Raw genomic sequence first — 25763 nt, 5'->3', positions numbered from 1 at the left:
CAGCTGGGTGAATTAATACTGGCTACTTGGCTTTTACAAGAATATTTTATTCGAAAAAGTAGAACATTATATATAATTTTCCCCCAAATACCAAGTTATAAAAGAACCAGATCCCTAGAGATTCCAGTTCATCGAATGGTACAGATGCATTATTTTAAAGTTTGCCTGTGGTTAGCCCTTCGCACTTACCCTTGCCACGCCTTTTGGGAGTGAGCACTGGGGTTAAGGACACCAATCTTGAAGCACACGTGCACTTAGGAAGGCCTGACACTTGCTCCAAGAATAGTAGCTCAAATCCTAAAATTCTTCTGCAGTCCAACTGAGTCCTGCACACTATTAATAAGCTTAAGTAATGAGTAGTACCCCAGATGCTCCCATTTCACAATTATTAAGTATGAATTTTACTTTAATAAATGGGTGAATCATGGGGCCCGAGCTATAGATCAGCGTGTAGGGCATTTGTCTTGCATGCAGCTGACCCAGGACGGATGGTGGTTTGAATCCTGGCATCCCATATGGTCCCCAGAGCCTGCCAGGAGTGATTCTGATCACAGAGCCAGGAGTAAACCCTGAGCGCTGCTGGGTGTGACCCAAAAACAAAACTAACAACGAAAAGAGCAAAATAAATGGGTGAACCATGATTATGCTCACTTTTTCATGTAGTCTGGATCGGCTAGAGACCCTGGTTTGAGCCCCAACACTGCCATAATGGCCTCAAAGCCAAAAGGAAAAGTAAAGAAGCAGTCAAAGGAATGGTATATTAATGTTTAGATTATCTCAAAATAATTTATCAGTAATTTTCTGTCATTTGTAGCCTCATTGGAAATGACAGTAAAACTGCAGAAACCAACAGTTATTATGCCACCATCAGCAGAAAGTCAAAATCAGAAACTGTTGAGGGGAAAGGAAATGGCTCAAATGGCAGAGAATATGTAGAGTGGGGGGTGGGGGCAGTTCTGATTTCTGCTCCCTCATCTCCAACTACTGCAGTACTACCAGGTGCAGCTCAGATGACCACAAAAATGCTTGGACCTGAATAGGTGAACTGCACTGCGCTCTTCCACACAGACCCTAAAAAAAGAGGTCAGAGACCAGGTGTGGAACTCAGTCCCACAGCACCCGGCTTGGCTGGGATGCAAGAGGAACAGGGAGGGGAACCCCCACACACACCGAATCCTAAACCAAAACCCCAAATCCTGGCACTGACCATTTGCACAGTGGATCCATTTTCAGTTTAAAAGATCGAAATAGCATCCTTGAGTATTTGCATTCATTGATTCTGACAGTTTAGGAAACTAAAAAGTGATTGATGTGACTAGCCTGGGTTTGATACCCAGCACCCTAGGAGTGGTTCCTGAAGACCCTGTGAATGGCACAAAAACATCAACAAAAGGCAAACTGTTGACTTCAAGTTGCTAGACTTTCATGGAAATGATATCTATTTGCTGTTTTGATTCCATTTTTCGCACAAAGGAAACATTTCAAAATTTCAGTGGCCCATTAAATTTCTATGGATAAACACCCATTTTTCGGCTGCCTTCCAGTTTTACAAAGGTTTTTCATAAAAAGACAAGACAAAGAACAAGTCGTTTGAAAGAGACATCTTGAAGCTCACTCATTTGGCAGTAGGCTGGGGATGACCTGTGAGACATCCACTGCTGGCCCCGGGTGGCTTAAGTTTTCCGAAAGGCAACCTAAGAAGTAGCACTTGTACTGTCATGTCTCCAAATTTGGGTTAGCACACACACCCTCCAAACATGTACAAAGGTCACCCAGGTAGCATATACAAAGAACAAAGTCCTGCTGGGGAAATAAGGAAAAGCAACCTCTCCCTGACATAGGTTGGGGAAGTTTTTCTTAGTAGTACTGCATTTGGGAAGTAGGTTCATTCCACCGAAGCTTGCTTTATATAGGTCATTACACCAAGGGCAGCGAACTTAGGTAACATTCCCTTGGAATACAAAATCAGTTGCAATAACCTTCATGTTGGGCATTATGATTATAAATCCCAGAAAGAGATGAAAACATAGGAAAGTTTTTCCTGATTGAAAGTTTACTGAGGGGGTGGGGCCCCCCAAAAAGGGCAATGAATATATTCCATTTCAGTCTTGAGTTCAAGTATTAAAGGGCCTCCAGAGCCAGGCAAAAAAATTGCCCAAGCTTAGCATTTAAAAGATTCGCATATGGGGCCCGGAAGGTGGCGCCAGAGGTAAGGTGTCTGCCTTGCAAGGGCTAGCATAGGACGGACCGCAGTTCGATCCCCAGGCATCCCATATGGTCCCCCCCCAAGCCAGGAGCAATCGATTTCTGAGTGCATAGCCAGGAGTAACCCCTGAGCATCAAACGGGTGTGGCCCAAAAACCAAAAAAAGAAAAAAAGATTTGCATATGAATTATCAGCTCAGAACTGATTTTTTTTTGTTTTTGAAAAATGGCTCTCAAGGTAATAGAATCAAATCTGGTGAAAAAATGATAAAATTGCTTGAAATGTTAATGTTGAGCAAAGGCTGCAAGTGAATGTTCTATGTGAAAAGCTTGAGTCAGAGCTGAAAGACCACCACCATTCTCATATACCTGAAATCACCCATGCAGACCTGATTCCTGGCAGCCCCTGCAAGTTGTCTGGCCCTCAAGGCTGGCCAAGAACCACCTCGGACCCATCGTTCCAGTATTACTCCCACCCACGGTTCCTGAAGACTTTCCTTCTTTCAGAATTAAGGGCCCGGACATACACACACCCCTTAGTAGTCTGCACTGTTTTAAGCCTGAAATCAAGTTGTGATTTCGTTATTTTTTTTCAAACTGCATTTAATTTCTGTCTAAGGAAACCAATGTTTTCATGAAAGTAAAAATAAGGGTATAAATCAGTAGTGTCTATTTGTCTCAAATATATGCATTGTGAGTAGTAAATGAACAGAAGAACAGTAATGACTGTATCAGCCAAAATTAAACTTGGTTGCTTGCACCAACAAAATGAATTCTGGTTGCTTCAAAGTCATAGTACACCTGAGCACCTGGCATGTCGGAGCAGAGCAACAGCTCAAACACTAATGGAAACTTAGTTCTCTTCACAGACCTCTTGTATGTATTTTTATCTAGAAAATGCTTTCCTTCCAGATTGGAGCACACAAAATACTTCAATTTTAAACTAGACTGGAACCTCATGGGTTGCCCCACCACCACCACTCCAGAAGCATCAGAAATGTATTTGGCATCAGAAATGTATGGAACGGACATGGAGTATCAATTAACATTGTGTATAATCGTGATTATAGGAAGAGTTCCAAATATTCCTTATAAAAAAAAAACAACAAGTTAACATTAGCAAAAATCCCAAACTACAATTCTCTCAATTATATCTCCCGAGAGTTCAGTTGAGGTACCCCCTGCAAGTCACAGCACCACATCGGCACACCGTTCTCATTCTCTTCATAGCTGGGCTTTGGTCGATAGAATCAGAAGATATATCTCCAGACCCTAAACAGAAAAGTAACACAGAAGAAAGGGTTAAGCCAGTTCCGAACGAGTCTCTTAAAGTCCATCAGTTTGACATTTGCAAAGAGGCGCACATACCCAGGAGATGTTTCTAGATTTCAGATCTCAGGCCAGGACAGCCAGTTAGCTCAAGCCATGAAATGCCTTTCACAGGTGTAAAGAAGCAGACTAGCACCCCCGCCCCAGGAAACTCGAGTCGGAAGCCCTACCTTTCATCTGATAATCAAAAGTTAGCTCCTCTCCGGCATTTATGGTTCTCGTGGAAAACAAGGCTATTCTTGGGAGACGAGTATCGAGGTTCTCAATAAATACATTGAAGACCTGGAGATTTGGGTCACACTGAAAAGAAACATTGAAGCTAAGTTAGTCAAACTGACAAACATACACACACACATTCTATGTGTGCCATGACTTTAAAAATGACCTCTCTCTCTCTCTCTCTCTCTCTCTCTCTCTCTCTCTCTCTCTCTCTCTCTCTCTCTCTCTCTCTCTCTCTCACACACACACACACACACCTCTCACATTTCACATATGCCATGACTTTAAAAATGACCAGAAGATTAGATTTTGGGGCAGTTAAGTTGCTTATGGTGTTACTATACCATAAGCAACAATAGGTTTTCCTTGGGGCTGGAGTGATGGCACAGAAGTAGGGCATTTGCCTTGCAGTGCCAAACCTGGAACGGAACTGGATTCAGTCCCTCGAATCCCATGTGGTCAGTCCCCTGAGCCTGCCAGGAGTAACCAGCGCTGCTGGGTGTGGCCCAAACCCCGAACTCCTGCAAAAAAAGATTACTTTTCCTTCCCATACCACATGAAAGAACCTCTGTAAAATAAACCCAAGTATCTGGTTGGTAACTTTAACAGTTATATTTTTGTCTGCCTTGCTCATCTAATATAACTTCTTTTAGGGAGGTGTGGGGACCATACCCAGCTGTGCTCAGGGGTTACTCACAATGGTGTCAGGGATCAAACCTAGACTGACTATAAGGAAGGCAAGCGCCTGACCCACAGTACTATGCCTCTGGCCCTAACTGTAACTTTAACATTTTCTAGAAAAAAATATAATTTTCTGAAGAACCTTAATACAAATCTCAGATATTACCTACCTGTAAATGTTTTTGTAAGTCATTCAACAGAACCAAAATAACAATACTGGCAAAAATTTAGTCAGCACTACAAAACCCAACACTTCATACTGAATAGGACTTTGCTGTTTAACATTGTTTTGAATATCTTGCTATTTTAAGAACTCTTTGCTAAACTGAAAGATAAAAACTGACTTCTCATACTAAATAATCAAAAATACTTAATTGCTCCTAAAAAGGTCTATTTTGAAGAACATATCTGATCTGTTACTAAGGAGAAAAATGTAGAAATGTGTTGAAAAAAAGACACCTCGGGCCCGGAGAGATAGCACAGCGGCGTTTGCCTTGCAAGCAGCCGATCCAGAACCAAAGGTGGTTGGTTCGAATCCCGGTGTCCCATATGGTCCCCCGTGCCTGCCAGGAGCTATTTCTGAGCAGACAGCCAGGAGTAACCCCTGAGCACCGCCGGGTGTGGCCTAAAAACCAAAAACCAAAAAAAAAAAAAAAGACACCTCTAAAAATATGGTACTTTACTAATCAAACTATTTTTTTGTATAAAATTCATCCAATTTAACACAGCCCACTTCTTCACACAGTCAACTATGTAATGTACATTTCCCCTTGTACTTTTTGAAATGGAGACAACATCAAAAATCTAGGCGTTTGCCTTACAAGCAGCTGATCGAGGACCAAAGGTGGTTGGTTCGAATCCCGGTGTCCCATATGGTCCCCAGGAGCTATTTCTGAGCAGACAGCCAGGAGTAACACCTGAGCATCGCCGGGTGTGGCCCAAACCCCCCCCCCCCAAAAAAAATCTAGTGTTGTATTCCCACCTGTTAAGTACTATGCTCCCAGGGGCCAGTACCCTTCCTCATCTTGAACTGGGTGCAGGCACTCTATCAGACATGCAATCCTGGCTCTTGTTCTCTCTCATTTTTGAAATAGGGAGGGTAAAATTCTAAACATTCTAAGTTCTTTCCAAACACGAACACAACCAAGTAAGAGTGCTAATTTGTAGTTTAGAAAAACAAACAAAACCCTGTGTACTTCAACTTTCTACAGTTAAATTTTATGAAAACATATTTAAATTTTGAAACTATACATCCTAAAACCTAGCTATTCTCTAATAGCTCATTATATCTAATATCTCTGATATAGTTGTCATTGGGGGGATCAGTGTCTATTTTGGGGCATGGTGCTTGGGTGACCATTTGAGATGCCAGATCGAACCTGGGTTGGCTACATGCAAGGAAAGTGCCCTTTCTCTGCTGTACTAGCTCTCCAGTTCCATCATTTTTTTTGTGGGGGGAGGGAGACACATTTGGGGTGCTCAGGGCTTCCTTCTGGCTCTGCATACAGGGATTACTCCTGATTGGATTCAGAGCAAAATTTGTGATTTGTGATGCAGGGGATGGAACCCGAACTGGCCCCCTTCAAGGCAAGCACCTTACCCTCTCTTTGTACTAGGGCCATGGTTGTGATTCTCAAACTTAACTCTTTTGTTCATTAATTTCTCCTCTCTGTAAGGATAAATACTTATCTTGTAAAGTTGCTTGCAAATTTAAATATGGCTTAATCCATATGATTCTTTCAGAATATACTTGGTAGACATCTCAAAAAAGTTTCCTAGGGGCTGGAGCAATAGCTCCGTAGTAGGACATTTGTCTTGCATGTGGCTGGCCCAGGACAGACCTCGGTTCAACCCCTGGCGACCCATATGGTCTCTCAAGCCAGGATCGATTGCTGAGCATAGCCAGGAGTAACACCTGAGCATTACCAGTGTGGTCCAAAAACCAAAAAAAAGTTTCCTAATACTGCAATAATTTCAATAACTACAATAAAAAAAGATTTTCAGCTGAAAATACTTCGGAAATGTAAAAAAAAATAAAAATAAAAAAGGTAAGACATCTGAAGACCTTGATTCTGCAACTACAAAAGCCACTATCAATAGCAGTGAATTCAACGATTGTTTCTATTAGTATTTTCTTACACTGTGATTCACAAAATGAGACACATTTCCATATCGAGCTGCATCCACCGTGAATTCATCAGATTCATAGTCCAGGTCAAAGAGGTAAGTAATTCCTCTGTTGTCATACAACTGCCCCCGCCTCTCAGCTTCTTCACTTGTGATCACCTAGAAAGAAACAACTGGAGTATAGTACAGAGCTACTACTAAACTGAGATAGGAGCTCACCCACGGATCTAGGACATTAACATGCACACACTCAGATTCCCACAACTTTCACACAAACGAGAACAGGACAGAGGTGGGGAAGCAAGAGGCAGAAGAATGGTCCGGAAATACTAAGCCAAGGCCCCATCAGGTTCAGACAGTCACTACTTTCATCACCATTCAGAGATCTCCAAAGCAGTGCTGCCAGAGCACACTCTCTGTTGGATGGAACTGGATATAAAGCACTGAAGTGACAAGAGTAAAAGCTCACTTCTAGTGGCAAAGGGACTGGAAAGACCTGGGGGGGGGGGGGCGACAATTAGGAAGTACCTTGTTCCCCCAAAAGAGGGTGTTAGCCCAGGTAAGTTTGGGAACCTCTGCTCAAGCATATTTTACCTTGACATTGTAGGCATAAGCTCATCACAAACACAGGAAAAAAGGTATGTTCAATTTGCAGGTGATAGGGAGGTTTGGTTGTGGAGAACAGGTATTAGTGAAATTCTGTAATTCAGAACCATCACCTATATGTCCTGCCCAAAAGCACACAACTTGACCAAGTGCTCAACTTCGGAAATCCTAAATTAATGGCTAGAGACATAGTACAGGAGTTAAGGTGCTTACCATAAACCTTAGCTGATTGTGGTTTGCTCCCTGGCACCACATGTGGTCCCTTAGATACTTCCAATAGTAACCCCTGAGCACCAATGGGCATGGCCCACAAACCAAACAAGAAATAAAATATTAATGTTTCTCATGGTGTCAATCAAACTTAGCTACTGTTTTATACCCAAAAGGGGGAAATCTCCTTTACTAATACTCAAGAAGGTTCGTTCGATTATATAGGATCTAGAGTCCTGAACAGTGTTTTATATCTTGTCATCTAAAAAATATAAAACTCTTAACAGACCCTGTTTTATCTTAGAATTCTAGAATACTTAGAACCATTCAATTCCCAACACTGTTTATAACCAGTGAGATTGGACAGCCCAGGCGTGCAGCCTTCCTTCCTTGTTCCTATTCACAGGCTGCGCCATCTATTATTTTGTACCAGATTGATTGGGAAGGGCTGATGTGCAGTGATTCTGGAGCCTTGAGTTTGAATTCAGGCTCTTCCATATTCCTGTTACATCCTGGGCAACCTGCTCAATCACTGTGCCTTAGATTCCCTAGGACAGGGACAAATTCGACACAAAGAGCCAAAATTTTAAACTGTGAGAGTCAAAGAGCCACACCACGCAGTGACCTGCCAAAACAGACAAACACTCACACAAAACATCTAATTTTAACAATAATATATTAAACACATAAGAGGCAAAGAGCCACATTCATTTTGGCCAGGAGACGCATGAGGCTCAAGCGCCGCCTGTTCGCCACCCTTGCCCTAGGACATGGGAACAGAGACAGCGGCGCACTTGTGAATTTTACAAGTAAATATATAAAGCACTTAGAAGAGCAATGTGGCACATGATAAAAAGTACTTAGTTAAATTTGGATTTCCTTATGGATAATAGTGGCTTCTATTGCTATCTCACAATGCAGAACCTTTAACAATTTGCTCTATGTGACATTATCTTTCATGGTCAAATATAAAATTGAGTCCTGCCAACTGTATCTAGCCCATCTTGGCTAAATGGCTTCAATGCACTTGAAAAATTTCAGAGTTGGCCAAGTATTTTTCTTAAGATGTTTTATATAAAAACTTCACATACAAAAATGTCAGTGTCAATGAATGTTCAGTGAAAGATGGCTATTACAGGTTTCAATTGTTATTACAGATTTCTTGTTCTATATCTAAACTCTGCAAGAGAGAGAGAGAACCTTTCTCTCAAACCTGCAATTTCTTTAAATTAGCAAATGGTATCAAAATAGGCTACATGTTATTGAGGAGAAGAAAGGGTTCCCCCCCCCCCAAAGCACAAACCCGCACAGGATGTACGCTGCGGTGAGCAGAACGTACCTCTCCCACGTACTCCATGACAAAGCTCATGCGTTTAATTTTCACCAGAGTCTTGACACCCCAACCACAGCCATTGCTAGTTCGGAAAATGCAAAGCGAATACGGTGTGCCTTTCTGGACAATCCTGTTGGGACACTCGGGTCCACACTGACACCGGGAGTTGCACTCGTAAATGGGAGTCCCCGGTGGGATTCTGATTTGGTGCTTTTTATTATACGCCCCAAGGACACCAGCTTCCGCAGGACAACACTTTTCAAAGAAGCAATTGGTGCATGAACAGCCAAAGGTCACTTCGTTGACGAGGCTGATGCCAGGAGCGGGTTTGTACTCATTGATGTAGTAGAAGTCTGTGGGGGGCCCCTCCAAGTCCACGGTGTTTTCCACAAAAATCTTTCCTTTATGATTCCTTCTCCGGTTGAGTTCATCTTGCCACCGCTGCAGAGCTAACCTCTGCTTCGCTTTCCTGACAATATAGTTGGCCAGGGTGGGCATCTGCACAGTTTCACTCCTTTTCAGAGTTAGTCTTTTGTCTCTCTTGACCTGAGAGAAATAACTGCGCCTGTCATCAGAGAACTGCTGAAGGAGTCGTGAACACTTGAGATTTTGCAAAGGTTCCCACGTATTGGTGGAATCTGGCCAGCCTTTCCATTTTACAAGATAGTACGCCATGCCCTTCAAAATATAAAACAGAAAATGCAAATCAGATAGCAGTGACTGATCTAAAATCGCAGCATCTCAAAGTAAGTGCCTGTTATAGCTGTTCTTAATAAAGTGTAGAATAATAGTCACAGGAACTGTGATGAAGAAACAAAAAATAATAAGCATTTTCCCTTCTATATCAGCATAAAATAGGAATAGTATTTAGATGTGAAGAAATACTGTTTCTCATAAGCTCAAGAGCTACATCTGGAGAAAGATAAAGATTCTGGAAATCGAGAGGAAGTTCAATTTTAAGAAGTTTCTTTGCTTGGTCATCCCAGGGCTCTTGAGAGGCCTTACCCATCCAAGACAAGCCTTCATTCTGCTGCTGGGCTGCATGCTGAGACCCCCAAAGATCTATGTACCACGTAGGCCACGGACCCAGCATTGGAGTTCAGCATTCGCTAAGTCCCTACTGGACAATGGGTACAAAGAGAAGCTCGACTTTTTCAGTTTTGCAGGGTTTTCCATCCAGAATGCCCTATAGACACAATCCAGTACAGCCTTTCCTATTGGAATAACGACCACATGGGCTCATTCAAACTCAAGACGGGCTTTAAACTGAACAACACTGAACTTCAAGACAAGCACAAGAATAGAACCATCTCAGAGTAAAGAATATGTCGAAATAGCATTTGGGGATCACCAAGTTCAGGTTACTGAAAGCAACAGCACCTGTTTATTTTACTCTGCTTTACTGTGATCAGCAGGGAAATTCTGACCCACTCTACGAGAATGGGGTGGTGAGTGGTAGCCCACCCCAGGCTTTCAAAACCATGCGTTTTAGCATCAGTCCTGCTGGCCATTGTGGACCTGGAATCGTGTCTTCCTCCCGCTGGACCTCTCACTACGTCTTCCTCTCTTGAGGCCAGGCCATGCCACAGTAAGTTTGTCTCAAGTGTGCGCGTGTGTACAATAGCAAAATTCTAGACCAAAGCCTGTTTTCCCCATCACCTGGGTTAACAGCTTCATGAGCCCTAGGCCAAAATGCCTTCTGAAATCGGCTCGTGACTAACACAGGCTCTAGGTATATTAACGAGACATGCATTTTGTTTTCCCTAATGTTGCATTTTTGATAAAGTAAGGGTTCTTTCATGAAAGCTGTTTCCACGACTCAATATTTATTACAGTCACCTGCGCTGGAAGGTTCAAGTTCTATGGCAGCAATGTTGAGGTCTAGAGACCTGAGCAGCACTAGAGCAAGAGCACGGAGCACGTTGCCTGACTGACAAGCAGACTTATTTTCTCCCCATCTGAGCTGCAACTCACTAAGTAGCCAGAGATAGCACAGCAGGGAGGGCACCTGTGTCACATGGAGCTGACTGGAATTCAATCACGTGACGGGGGATTTCTGAGCAGAGCCAGGAGTAACCTGAGTGCCGGCTGGGGTGATCATCCCCTCCCCCCAAAAAAGTTTCTATTTAAAAAAATATGGGTCCCTGATGGTGTGAGGAAGGGTCTGCCTAAAAATGGTACTTCCATGAATGTGACATATTGGGTCCAACCCCCAAAGCCTCTATACCCCCAAGTATTAGTTCAGTCAGCTCAGATTTAGGATGGATTTCTCCCCCTTGTTGAGAACTACTAGAGCCTGGAATTATTGCTAGTTTTTTGCTTCACAAGGAAATGAACTTATTCAAGTCTAAAGTATCCATTCCCCTTAACTCTAAGGATTTTGATTTTTCTTGATTCCACAGTACAGCTATACAACTCTGCCCCTTTGATTATATTTTATTTTGACCATTATCCGGGCTTACTTCAAAGTCCCCAGTAAATTATCAATAAGCACAATTAAACACTTTGTCTCTAAAGTTTGCTCCCAAAACAATATATTGTATTATTTAATGTGAGTCACTCTCATTCTTAAAGTTCTGTATTAATCACTATAGTCCCTACAGGAGGTAAAAATGCTTATGAAACGTAAGTTTTTTTGCAAACGTGTAGCAACATCAATTTTTCTACCTTGCAGACTTATGTTAAGCTTATTTTACTTTTATCTTTGTTCATTTTCATTCTTTTTTTTTTCTTTTTGGGCCACACCTGTCAGCACTCAAGGCAAATGCTCTGCCCACTGTGCTATCACTCCAGCCCCCTCTTCTTATATTCTATGTGTGTAGGTAGGGATTGAACTCAGGGTTTGCTCATGTTTTATTTTAAAGAGATGGGGACCAGCAAGATAGTATTGAGGTTCAGGTGTTTGTTTTATATGCAACCAAACCCTGTTCAATTTCCAGCACTGTAATATAGTCCGCCAGGGCCACCAGGAGTGACTCCTAAGCATGAAGCCACAATAAAGTCCCAACCACACCCCCTCCTAATTTCTTTCAAAAAGAAAAAAACATTTTACACAGAAAGCTCAATGGCCTTCATGAAGCTCACCACAAAGAGTGATGAGCTTAGTTAGAGAAATGACTACATTGAGAACTACCCTAACAATGAGAATGTATGAGGGAAATAGAAAGCTTGTGTAGAGTACAGGCAGGGGTGGGGTGGGGAGGAGGGAGAATTGGGATATTGGTGATGGGAATGATGCACTGGTGATGGGGAGGTGTTCTTTACATGACAGAAACCCAACCACAATCATGTCTGTAATTAAGGTGTTTAAATAAAATGTAAGAAAGAAAAAGAAAAAGAAAAATCAATGTCTTAATAAATTTAGTATCTGAAAAAAATCAAAGCCTGAAAGGACATGAGCTTCATATATCCACATGTGCGTATTTTTTGAAATGCCATCAACTCTCGATTACCCATAAAAAATGTGATCACATCCCAGATGAGCCCCCAAGAAAAAGAGAAAAAAATAATGTGAGAGGGGCCGCAGAAATAGCATGGAGGTAAGGCATTTGCCTTGCACGTAGGTCGGTGGTTTGAATCCCGGCATCCCATATGGTACCCCAAACCTGCCAGGACTGATTTCTGAGCATAGAGCCAGGAGCAACCCCTGAGCGCTGCCGGGTGTGACCCCCCCCCCCCAAAATGTGGTGAGATGATCCATAAATCACTTCTGTACAATTTGAGATGCATCATAATTTTTCTTAGGGGCCTCCGAGATAGCATGAAGGTAAGGTGTTTGCCTTGCATGCAGAAGGTCAGTGGTTCGAATCGCGGCATCCCATATGGTCCCCCAAACCTGCCACGAGCAATTTCTGAGCATAGAGCCAGGAGTAACCCCTGAGTGCTACCGGGTGGAACCCCCCCAAAAACAAAAAAATTATTTTTCTTAAGACTTTCAACTCCCACTCTGATTGAGTCCTGAAGGGCCAGGACAGGATATAAGTAAGGTACCTACTAGCAGTTAGGAGAGACATTTTCCTGGAAAAAGCATATTGGGAAGCATAACTAGGTAGTCCATTTCTTTTTCTTTTTTTTTTTTTTTTGGGTTTTTCAGGCCATACCCGTTTGATGCTCAGGGGTTACTCCTGGCTAAGCGCTCAGAAATTGCCCCTGGCTTGGGGGGACCATATGGGAGGCTGGGGGATCAAACCGCGGTCCTTCCTTGGCTAGTGCTTGCAAAGCAGACACCTTGCCTCTAGCGCCACCTCTCCGGCCCCTAGGTAGTCCATTTCTAAAGGCCCAAGCGATCCCATAGATTCCTGGGAGGAACTCTGGGTTAGCTGAAAAGGAAGAACCAACCACTTCTAAAAGGCTGCAGGACTGATGAGGCAGAACAATGGAGGTACCTGGAAACTTGAGCAAAAGCTCTAAGCAGAGTCAGAGTGCTTTGAAGTGGCGGAGGTATGGCTGACAGTTCTCAGCTGAGGACAGGAAGCGAGACAGAACTCAAAGCAAGAGCCAACCCCACCAGCTGAGACTTTTCATCCAGCCTGAGATGGGCTTTTTCCCCTGTAGGAAGCTGTTAAGTACTGACATGTTCCACTCCTGGTTCCCTACGGCCAACGTTCTACCTAGTTTCCAGTTGCCAAGACCAATCCCCGGCCACCTCTTAATTTTTCTAACCCCTTGCCCGGGCTCTTTGGTACCAGTTTTCTCTGGTTCCTTCTACATTTTCTGAGCCCAGATCTGACAATATCTCTCTGACAACATACTCAGGCCTCTGCCCCTTTCACCCTAAGCGGTTATATGTTTGGAAATTTTCAAGCTATGAGGTTCACATGTGATATCTGGGACCACTGACAGTTCAGGCCATTTTGATACCAGTTCAGGAGCTGAATAGGTAGGTCAGCAGCATGGCACTTCTGTTTTACATATATGAAGCCCTGAGTTCTTGCCTCAGCACTTTGGTTTTTTGGGGGGGCCACACCACACCCGTTTGATGCTCTGGGGTTACTCCTGGCTATGCGCTCAAAAATCGCTCTTCGCTTGGGGGTACCATATGGGATGCCGAGAGATTGAACCACGGTCCATTCTAGGCTACCGCTTGCAAGGCGGTACCTCTAACACCACCTCTCTGGCCTCTTGCCTCAGCACTTTGGAGGGGGGGAGGGGGGGAGATCCCTCTTAAGAAGCTCTGCAGTGTTCGAAGTGATAGCACAGTAGTTGGGAGGGGGTTGCCTTATAAGTGGACGACCCGGTTTGATCCCTGACATCCATTATGGTTCCAAGCTTGCCATGAGTAACTCATGAGCACCAAGCACTAAAACAAAAACAGAGGGGGAATCGAATTTCCTTTTGGCTTAAGTCTCTCAAAGTCTCCCTGAACTGCCCAAAGAATTAAGTTCTGTTTTCCTGTTGTAAAAAAGTTACTGTATCTTGGATGCTTCTTGGTCTTAGATCATGTCTGGGTCTCTTCACAACAGCCTCAAAGCCTACTGGGTAGTCCAGGAGGACACATCAGGCCTCATCAGCCCTTTTCTGCTCTTTCCATCTACTTGCTGAGGATTTCAGTATCATTTTCTTTGGTTTGCTCAAGGGCCAATTGGTACCAGGTCCTCAGGCAACATGGTGCTTCTTGGGCCTTGAGCCTCCAAGGACACATGAGCAGTCTGAATGTCTGGCATGGGGCTAGCCCAGGGTCGATCCCTGCATCACAAGAATGTAATCCCTGAGCTCACCAGGATGAATCACTACTGTGCAAAGAACATTGTTCCCAGGCCCTTGGGAGAGTCTGAACACAAATGTGAGCTGATGGATTTGTTTCCAAACAAAGAACTGATGGAGAGCAGGACTGTAAGAACTGGGTTAGAACCCAGCACTAACACAGATGAACAGTATTTCCTGGAAAAAGGCCTGTCTTGTGCAGTTTTCAGCAGCTCTAGAATCTAGGCTTCAGTTTAATATATTTTTTCTGGGGGGGGGGGGATGCAAACCAACCTGATGGTGCTCAGGGCTTATTCCTGGCTCTGTACTCAGAAATCACCCCTGGAGGGGCTTGGAACACCACGTGGGGTGCTGGGGATTGAACCTGGGTGAACTGATCATTCTTAATTGAAGAGTCCCAACTACTCACACTTGTGTTTGTTTGTTTTTGGGCCACACCTGGTGACGCTCAGGGGTTACTCCCGGCTCCTGGCTTCGGTGACCAGATGGGATGCTGGGATTCAAACCGCTCCTGGCTTCGGGGACCATTATGGGATGCTGGGATTCAAACCCAGGTCCGTCTTGGGTCAGCTGCGTGCAAAGCAAATGCCCTACCGCTATGCTAACACTCCGGCCCCTTGTCTCTTAAATGGTACCATATGCTTCAAATGCCCTGACTTTCTTTTCCTGTAGCCTGTGTCCTGGTGACATCCCATCACCACACACACTGACTTTTCACTTCTGTTCTTGGGAAACTGCAGTGCCTCTTTTGCCCAGAGCTATGACTCCTCCCACCATCCTTTCTTGTCTTGATTCCTTCCAATTTTCCTAAACAAGTGGACATGTACGTCTTTTCCCTCAGGATTAGTGCCCCTCTTCCTGGACTCTTTGCAGTGATCCCCCAGTGCCACGGAACGGTGGCCAAGTCCCTGCAGTCATCTGGCCTTCTGCATCCCCACTCCCCCTTTGTGAAGCTTCAAAGCAGCCACCACTTCAGCCAGGGCCCAGACCCTGGGATGGCACCAGCCACCGCACCGATCCTCTTTACTGAAGAGGAGGATTTCTGACTGTTTTTTCGCATTGGTCATGAGCGCCTCCAACATAGTCCCTGACACACAAAAGGGACTCGAGCTTTCACGGCAGATGACAGAAAGCAGCAAGGAGTGTTAGTCGCAGAGACTGCTCCAATCGTAGTACAGTTTATGGAGCTAGCCTAGAAGGGCCAGTAAAGCAAGAGAACACAACTTACTGACTACCAGAAAGATACTCACTATATGCCAAGGAGCCATAGTAAGCAAGCCCAAGCACCAGGCCTCAAACAAGTTGTCTAAAAGGGGATGAGACTAGACTAATATCAAGAATGGTGTTAATATGCTGAACATGAAGCAACTAACTTTGTTGGAATTACTGAAGGGAAGGTCATACATTCAAAGAGGTAAGGGAGGGTTTTGCTAAGAAATGAAGCATTTCAGAAAGAAACGGATGAAAAATAAAAAGTACACAGGTTGCTTTGTATTCAAGGAAGTAGAACATAAGCTCCATCTATTTTAACTATTTAAACTTCATTTATTTTTATTAAAACATTGAGATTTATCAAGTTCATAACGTTGCATACAATGTTCCAGCACCAACTCCACCATCAGTTGTGATCTCCTCACCACCACTGCCCCCAGGTTCTCTCCTCCCTCCTGCCTGTCACCTTGGCAAGAGGCATTCAGCAAATTTACTGTATCTTTGTGGCAGCAAACTTTATTAAAGGAATGGCAAAAGGAATGATCAGAAAACAAGTCAATAATTTAATGTGTGATGATATAGATGGCTAGATGATTTTAATCTATGTATATAAATTCAAATCATATAAGGCTATTTCATTCACATAAGTCTTCAACTCAGGCATTTAAAATTTGCATTAAACTTTATTTTGTATGGAGATCTCATTGTAGCAATAATCATCTTGTCATTAAAAAATCTATTTTTTTTTATTTTGTTTGTACACTTCTGGGTTTACATAAAATAGGTAAATCCTACAAATGTAAAACTTATAGTGAAGAGAATTAAGAAAATTTAAAGAGGAAAACCTGGGACCGGAGTGACAGTACATCAGACTAGGCATTTGCTTTTGCACATGGCTGACCTGGGCTCAATTCCTGGAACCCTTTATGGTCCCTGAGCCCACCAGAAGTGATTCTGGAACTAACCTATAAAAACACAAACTTTTATCTTAAGAAAGAAAGGAAATAATGGTTTTGTTAGAAAACATATTTTTCCTTTAAAAAATATTCATTTAAGGCCTGGAGAGATAGCTCAGCAGCGTTTGCCTTGCAAGCAGCCGATCCAGGACCTAAGGTGGTTGGTTCGAATCCCGGTGTCCCATATGGTCCCCCGTGCCTGCCAGGAGCTATTTCTGAGCAGACAGCCAGGAGTAAGTAACCCTGAGCACTGCCAGGTGTGGGCCCCCCCCCCCAATTCATTTAAAATTTTTATTTAGTCACTGTGAATTACAAAGTTATTCATGACTGGGTTTCAGAACAAAATAGAAAACAAATAGATTTAAATGACAGATTTAAAGATTTATACATGGAAAACTATTAAGTCACTACTGAAAGAAATAGGAACACCAGGAAATTAGAAATTAATTGATATTTATGAACTGGAAAAATTATCCTATCCAAAGCATCATACAGATTCAATTCAACCCACCAAAAATTTAATGATATTCTTTGAGGATTTAGAACTAATACCACTAATGCTGGTGTGAAGTCATACAATTTTCTAAATAATCAAAGCAATTCTGAGAAAAAAGATGGGAGATGATGCATTCCTTGACTTTAAATTACCCTACAGGGAGAGATGATAGTACAGTTTAGACATTTGCTTTGCATGCAGCCAATTCCAATTCCAACTGATACCCAGCACAGCACATGGTCACCCCAGTACCTCCGGGAGTGAATTCTGAGCAGTCAATAGGCCCTGACCACCAATGGGTACAGCTCCGAAATCATAAATTATATTATTACAACTTATCAAAATTCTGTGGTACTGAAATTAAGGCAGTTACATCAGACCCACAGAACAGAACTAAGCCCAGAGAATAAGGCTAGAAGTTGGGTGCATAAAGAAAAAAAAAAAAGGAAAGCTCAACATAAAGGGTTGAGAGCTGGATAAATAATAACTACATGCAAAAACTGAAACGATCCGTCTCACATCATACACAAAAATAAATTCCAAGTGAGTTAAAGACCTCAAGATTAAGACCAGAATCCATACAACACATTGAAGAAATAGGTAAGCCTCTCCCAAGATGTAGACCCCAGGGGAATCTTCAATAATTTTGACTCAACTGGCAAAGATAACAAACCCCAATTAAATTAAATTAAAACTTTTTGCATATGAAAAGAAATGGACGAAAATAAAGACATCCTACAAATGAAAGAAAATATTTGCAACTCCTAACATCAAAGAGAGGGCTAAGATTCCAGATATAAAAGAACTCATAAAGCTCAACAGAAGGGAAAAGAAAAATCCTGTCAAAACAAGGGGAGAGGGGTGGGAATGATAGTAAAGGAGGTTGGGCACTTGCCTTGCATGTGGCTGACAAGGGCTGGATCCCCCACATCTTATGAGGTCCTGAGCCCTCCAGGAGTCATACCTCAGCGCCGAGCCAGGAGTAAGTCCTAAGCACACAGGGTGGGGCCTAAAAACAAAATTTGAAAGGTAGTGGAGGAGGGAGATGAAGTAGGTACTTCCACAAGGAACAGGAGTGGTCAGGAGGCATAGGAAAAAAGTGTTCCTCGGCACTCAATTATAGAGAAAAGCTGATCAAAATGGCCATGATAGCATCCCCCACCAACAAGAATGATGTATATCAAAGACTGCAACCATGCTGGACCGTTAGTCCAGGGGTTAAGGCACCTACCTTGCATGCAGCTTACCCCAGTTCAATTTCCCTGAGCACGGGCTGGAACAGTGCCGCTAGGTAGGTGTAGTCCAGCTTTGGTGGGGATGTGGTGAAAAAGCAACTCTCCTTCACCACCATGAAGTGAAGGGAATGGCATCTGGCTCAGCCACTATGGAAAACAGTACAAAGACTTCTAAGAGCCCAGTAGGGCTGCCGGGTAACCCAATCATACCACTGCTTGGCGTCTACCCAAGAATACAACTTCCACTGGAAAACACCTCAGTCTACTTATATTCACTCTGAAATGAGCACAATAGCCGGATGTGGAAACATGTTGAATGTCTACCAACAGGAGCCGGAGAGATAGCATGGAGGTAAGGCGTTTGCCTTGCATGCAGAAGGTCAGTGGTTGGAATCCCGGTATCCCCTATGGTCCCCCAAGCCTGCCAGGAGCGATTTCTGAGCGTAGAGCCAGGAGTAACCCTTGAGCGCTGCCAGGTGGGACCCAAAAACAAACAAACAAACAAATGTCTACCAACAGATGACTAGGTAAAGAAGATATTATGGCCATTAAGCCACTATAAAAGAAGTTGAAGAGGAACCTGAGTAGTAATACAGTGGGTAGGACACTTGTCTGGCATGCAGCTGACCCAGGTTCAATTCCTAGCATCCCCTATAGTACCCCAAGGGATCCCCAGGAGGGATTCCTAAGTGCAGAGACTGGTAGTAATCTCTAAGAGAAGATGAGGAGCTGGAGACAGTACTGGAAGGTACTTGCCTTGCACACAGCCAACCCTCATTCAATCCCCTGAATCACTATGGTCCCCAGAGCACAGCTGGGTCTCCCAAGCACTGATGGCCCCATCCCACCCAAGATGGAATCTTGCAGCTGGCTACCACACATAATGGGATATTACGAAGCCTTAAGAAAAGATGAGGTGCAAAGGTCCTCCCTGGGCTCCTGCACACGGTCTCTACATGTATATCATCTGCATCTTCCCTCCAGGCATGTGGACTTTTCCCACTTTCATGCTGGGCTGTGTACGGGGGTTCTCTTCACCGCATTCTCTTTCCTTCTCAGATGGAGAAAGACAGATAAACTGGATGAGTTCATTCATCTGTGGTGTAGTGACACTGAACACAGAAATAGACAGTACAGAATAAACTTCTAGGTATATGCACAAGAGACATGAAAATGTGCCCTCAAAAGGCTGTACACGAATATTCACAAGAGACTTGGCAGTAACATCCACACAGAAACCACCCAAATGTCCACAAGTATAAGGGATTAAAGGTGGTGATAAGGCCAAATACTGGAACGCTTAGCAAGAAGAAATGACGTTTTGTCATATGCTTCAACAAAGATTAGCCCTTGAACACATTATACTCAGTTAAAGAAACCAATCACGAAAGACCACTTAACGTTTCATCGGCGGCTTCCGTTCTGACTGCCAAAGATGCAGAGAGAAAGCAGATGGCAACTGACTGCAAGGGCTGGGAAGGAGTGGGAGTGATGGCTAAGAAACGCAAAGCTTCCTCTGGGGTTAAGAAAATGTTCTTTGACATTTATTATCAGGATGGCTGTCTAACTCATAGAGTAAACGAACGATACACGGGAGATTTTAGGATACATAAATTAATTTCAATAGTTCTGGGAAGGGGGTTTGGTTAGAGAACCAGTATAAGAGCTAAGGCACTGGCCTTGCACACAGCAAAGCAGGTTTGATCCCTGGCACAACATATAGCTCACCCAGCACTGCCAGGAGTGATCTTTGAGCAGAGTCAGGAATAAATCCCAGGCAGAGCCAGGTGCGGCCCCCAAAGAAAAAGCACACATCAGAAGTAACTGGGAGATGAAACATAAGGAAAATACAGAAAAACCATCAGCTCAAAGATTTCTCCCAGTTAGGAAAGAGCTGAACAAGTTTCTAACTGACAGCAGCAAACAGCAGAAAGGCAGTTCTCTGCAGTCCCCAGTAACAAAGGAGGCCCTGCAGATTAAGCAATGGGAGGATACACAAAGACATGGCCAGGAATAAGCAAGATGTCTTACAAAGCAAGGCATGGTATGCAAACTGCTAACAAGAACGGGAAGGAAGATGAGCAGGAGTCGAGGGGCAAGGATGTGGTGTAGTGATTCAGGGACAGGGTCCCAGTCAGCAGGCTGGAGACTGATTCTGCTGCCATAACCAAAGGTGACCCAGCACCAGCCAAGGGACACAAAAACCAGAGGTCACCCGTGGAAGCAATGACAACAGAAGTGGGCAGGAAGAATGATAAGGTTCAAGACCAATAAAAGGAAAAGGTCTGGATGGAAAATGCCTCTTTAAAAGAAGGCCTGTACGTTGCCAGAGGCTTTTAGGAGGCTAGTGGAGCCAGCGGTAGATGCAAGAACATTGCAAGCTACAAGGAGGTCAGGAAGAGAGTTTGAACTCCAGATCATAATTCCATCATCCAGGAACCTCCGTGAGGGCTAGTGCTGGAGACTCAGTTAATACCAAACCTGAATTTTTAAGTTGCTTTCTGTCAGCAGTGGTGAAACTATGTATCCACTCAGGAAGAAAGGACTGCCAGAAGCCAATCTGAGACAAAGCATTTGCTTTTGGTCATTGCTCTGGTCATTTATGGAGGGATAATCCAGAGTTCGAGGGACAAAAGCACCTTACAATCCTCTCAAGCAAGGCAATTTCGTGCTTCGCAATCCTCTCAAGGGCATTTGGCAATGTAGATGATTAAGGCACGTCAATTATTGAGGGATAGGATTTTAAATAAGGAAGATGTGCTTGTCTGTTTAATTTACACAAACAGGAAACACTGGAATTGAATTGGGTAGGTCTCTTTTTAAGGGACTAGGTATTTGCCTTACCTTTACTACCTTGTAGTCACACAAGTACTCCACCTCATAATTGTTTAGATTCCTTTTGGTGATTCCAATCGATTTACATGTGAGCTTTTCTTTTCTACATAATTCCTGAAGAGTATCAAGTGAAACTAGGCAAGGCACACACCAAGCTACAATAAGAAAATAGAATTCTTTACTAATGAAATAGCTACTTGATTAAAATAAAAACAAACAACGAAAAGGAAAAACTTAAAACCTCTGCGTTGCCACCCTTCAACCGGCAATTTTATAGATCTGATCATTCGTAACAAGCAAATTTAGGCATTAAAACACTGCATTAGTAAAATGGTCTCGAATGTCCTCAGCAGTCTCTAGCGTGTGTTGAACTGGTATTAATTTCTTTTATGCCACTTAAAACAAAATGCTTCAATTTGCAATGAGTAAACTAACTCGGCATAAAATTGTCGAAAGGTCACCAGAATTTTTTGCACTTTTCTATTAGATGCAACACAGAACATAATCGCTATTTTGATTAGATGGAGCTCTTGAAGACATCTTCATTTTCAAATGCAATGGTATGTTGTGAAAAAGAAACTTTCTCTCGTTCTCCTCGCTGAAGCATTAAGAACTGAAATCGACTGGAAATCTAGCACAATACAGGCGCATACATCTCACGTCCTACTTTTATCCCTTCAAAAATGCCGCTTGAAATGCGAGCTCCATTTAACATTGTTATGACTGTAATGAATACAGCCATAACCCCCCCGCCTTTATTATTCCAGACTAGACTGTTAGCAATAGAGTATATTTTCTGATTCTCATTTCCTGTATTGTGTTGAGTCAAAAAAAAAAAAAAAAGTCTGTGTGTTCAACTTACATTAGCCACACACCAAGCATGAACAGAAAAATAGGACCACCTGAGTCCCAGACACCTGTCACCGACCCTGCTGAGGATCCTGCCCTCAAATTCCTATGAAGGAGAGGCCACGGCACGGCGATGACAAGTGAACATAAAAGGATGCTTAGAGACTGGGAAGGTGCTTTGGCTGGATGCCTCGTGCTTCTCCAGCCTCTGCCAAGCTCCCTGGGGAGGCGCTGCCAGGCTGCCTGCCCTCTCTGTGATTCAGATGCACAGGGGGAAAAAGTGGGGTCGGAGCACACGCCCACAAACAAAAACAAAACCTTGCCTAAATCCAGGCTTTCCTAGTAGCTCTCCAAGGTAGCTGGGCCAACATTTTGTGTGCAGATATTTAGATCAGTCTGGGGGTGGGGGGGAGGGCCCCGACTACTCTTGATCAACCTGCAAGCATGAACCCCCAACCCCCACTCCACGTGGCTCAATGCACAAAACGGTACCCACTCCCAAACAAACTGGGGCGCCCTGGAGGCCACTTGCTCTGTGTACAATGGTGAATGGAGGGCCCGAAAGCTTATATATAGCACAGTAAGCGATCCTCCACGACCCTTGGGTATGGAAAAAAAAAGAAAAAGCACAAAAAACTTCAGGACGTTTTGGACCCTGCCACAAGCATGGTTAACATTCCGGGGTAAGGTACAGGCCCCTAAGAACTAGAACCCCAGTCCTGTCTCTTCCCAACCCAAGCATGGCTTATTTGTTGCTGCACGGGGGACTTTGGCTTTAAGATCTAACCCTCTAGGATAAAGTTTTTTTTTTTTTTGGGGGGGGGGATTTGGGGGGGACTTAAAAGGCTAGGTTCTGGCTCTTCCCTAAGGAGGTGGGCGAGGCCAGTAGCAACGTGCACCATGCCAACACACACCCACACACACACACCCACTCAAAAAAAAAAAAGCAAAGCCTTCCTTCCCGCCGCTGGGCCCGGAGGAGGCGGCGCGGGAGAAGTTGGGGGAGCAGAGAATTAGTTCCTAAACTGTGCAAGGGAGGTTTGGGGGGGGGGGCGTGCTGCAAAGCTGCATGCACCTCGCAGGCACGTTCTGGGGTGCACGCGGGGGCGGCCCCCGAAAATCCTCATTGCAAATGTCCAGTGTGCCAAAAATAAAAGGGAGGCCGCGAGCAGGGGGTGGGGCGGGGCGGGGGGCGGCCGTCTCCTCGCTCGCTCCCTGAGGGTGCGTGCAGGCCGGGCCGCCCCCCGCCCCCGGCCCCCCGAGACCCAGCAAGCGCAGCCCCGACCCCAACCCCCGGGGCCCGGTTACCGGGAGCGGCGGCGGCGGGGGCCCGCACTCGGGGGCCTCCTCCACACGGCGGCCAGGCGGGCGGCGGCCTCGGGGCGAGCGAGCAGCGCGCGAGCGGCCACTCTGTGCGCAGGAGGACGACGCGGGGCACCAGCGCCGAGGGCAGCGGCGGGCGCGCGGGCGGCGGGGAGCGGGAGCGGGAGCGGGCGCGGGCGAGGGGCGGCGGCGGCGGCGGCGGGGGCTCGTCCGGCCGCCGGCTCCCGGCCCTCCGGCTCGGCTTCGGCGCCCGGGCCCGCCCGGGGTCCGCCCCCCAGCTCTCAAAGCCTCGCGCCGGGGCCGGGGCCGCCGCCGCCATCTTGAGGCGCTTTCATTCAAACTGGCGCGGCCCGAGCCGATAGCTCAGCTGGCGCCACGCTCCGCCCCTGTCGGCGCGGGCGGCGCGGACTTAGACGTCATAAGAGGCCGACGCGGGCGGCGCGGCCGTGACGTCACAAGAGGCCGACGCGGCGCACGGCGCGGCCGACGACTCGTACGCATGCGCTCCGCGGCGCGGCGCGACGAACGGCCGGTCGAGGGGCGGGGCCTCTAGCGCGACGGGGCGTGGCATTGTCGGCACAAGGGCGGGATTCCGCGGCTAAGGGGGCGTGGCATCGGCGGCGTGGCATTGTTGGCTCAAGGGCGGGGTTACGAGGACAAGGGGGCGTGGCGTTGGCGTCTCAAGGGCGGGGCTCCTCGTCCGATGGGCGTGGCTTTAGCGGCGGAGGGGCGGGGCCTCGCGGCCCGGGGCAGTGAATTGGCGCGGCCTTGTTAACCAACTGGTGCTGGTGGGGAAAGCGGGATTCTGTTCCCAAGGGGCCGTAGCGTTAGTGGCGGGACCGGCGCCCCGAAATCTCCCCACGTTGGTCCCAGCCCAGAAAATCTGTCTTTTCGAGGTGCACAGCTGCTTTGGGCCCTCAGTACGGCGAACCCCGCAACTCTCCGGGATCTCCAAATGGGCCGCTGGCTGCACGGCTCCCCGGGAGAGGTTTTGAACTCACCGCTTAGGCTAGGAGGTGCGTCCGGGCGCGGGAGCTTGAAAACTCGCCCATTGGAGGCTCCAGTGCGGTGATGGTCTGCAACCTGCGGGTCCTGCTAGCGCCCTGCAGCAGCTCACGCTTGCAAAGGCAGGGAAATCCGCCTGGGGTCCTGTTAAAACGCAGAATTTTTTTAATTCTATTTTATTAATTTATTTATTTGGGGTTTTGGTTCACACCCGGCGGCGCTCAGGGGTTACTCCTGGCTCTGCGCTCAGAAATCACTTATGGCAGGCATAGGGGACCATATGGGATTCTGGGGATCATACCACCGTCCCTTGATGCAAGGCAAACGTCCTACCGCTCTGCTATCTCTCTCTCTCTGGCCCTAAACACAGAATTTGAATTGAGGCGTCTGAGACCATACCGATGATGCCTCTCGGGAGGACTTACAGAATTCTCAGGCCCAAGAACTTGGATCTTGGAACTTGGAACCTGACCCATCCAATTCAATGGAAGAATTTATTTATAAACGAAGATTTCAACCATTTATATTTGAGATGCTGCCAAAACAAAGCCAAAGGCCTGGCAAGTTCATTGATATGTTCACCAAAAGTATCTTTGCTTTTTCTCTGGGTGATGTAATACCTACTTTCTATATTTTTTAACAATTATATGTGTCACTGTAGAATCATACAAATATTAAACCTCCTTCAATCTAAAATTAAAAAAAAAACACTAGACAATGTAGTGGACAAAAAATGATTTGTCACCTGAGAATGAAAAAATTTACAAGTTTTCTTTAGGGAACAAAGCACCTTGACCACAATTTGCAATTAGATATATTTGAGGGTTAAAGTCATTTTACAAAATCATCAGCAGTAGTATTCCTTTTCTTTTCTTACTTTCCTTCCTTCCTTCCTTCCTTCCTTCCCTCCTTTTTTTTTTTTATTGTTTGTTTGTTTGTTTTTGGGCCACACCTGGCGGTACTCAGGGGTTACTCCTGGCTGCTCAGAAATAGCTTCTGGCAGACACGGGGGATCTTATGGGACACCGGGATTCGAACCAACCACCTTTGGTCCTGGATCAGCTGCTTGCAAGGCAAATGCCGCTGTGCTATCTCTCCGCCCCCCTCCCTTTTTTTTACTGCAGTGGGAAGCAATCAAGAAAATAGTTTCAAGAATTTAGAAGAAAAGAAAAACAATTTTTTTTTTTTGAGCCACACCTGGTGATGCACTAGGGTTATTCTGAAAGGGGACCATATAGGGTGCCTGGGATCGAAGTTGGGTTGGCCCCATGCAAGACCAGTGCTTTCATCTACTGTACTATCACTTTTGGAACTTTATTTTGCAAAGATTGGTTTTCAAATTTTTTCTTCTCTTGGGCCGGAGCAAATAGCAGTAGTATGGCGTTTGCCTTGCAAGCGGTTGACCCAGGAAAGACCTGGGTTGGGTCCCCGGTGACACAT

General features: G+C 45.2%; 1 protein-coding gene across 1 annotated transcript; it reads right to left on the bottom strand.

The window, feature by feature from the left end:
- Positions 1-2819: 2819 nt before the first annotated feature.
- Positions 2820-21195, bottom strand: SUV39H2 (SUV39H2 histone lysine methyltransferase). The gene is made up of 5 exons (XM_049777827.1): positions 21156-21195; positions 8716-9387; positions 6573-6719; positions 3704-3833; positions 2820-3476 (listed from the first exon to the last, which is right to left on the bottom strand). Exons 2-5 carry the CDS (start codon positions 9382-9384, stop codon positions 3370-3372), a joined length of 1053 nt encoding a protein of 350 aa, XP_049633784.1. The 5' UTR covers positions 9385-9387; positions 21156-21195; the 3' UTR covers positions 2820-3369.
- Positions 21196-25763: the final 4568 nt, after the last annotated feature.

The sequence above is a fragment of the Suncus etruscus genome, chromosome 7, assembly GCF_024139225.1.
Source record: "Suncus etruscus isolate mSunEtr1 chromosome 7, mSunEtr1.pri.cur, whole genome shotgun sequence".
Classification (NCBI taxonomy): Eukaryota; Metazoa; Chordata; class Mammalia; order Eulipotyphla; family Soricidae; genus Suncus; species Suncus etruscus.
Note: the sequence above shows the minus strand (reverse complement) of the source record. Positions and strands in the feature narration are given on the sequence as shown.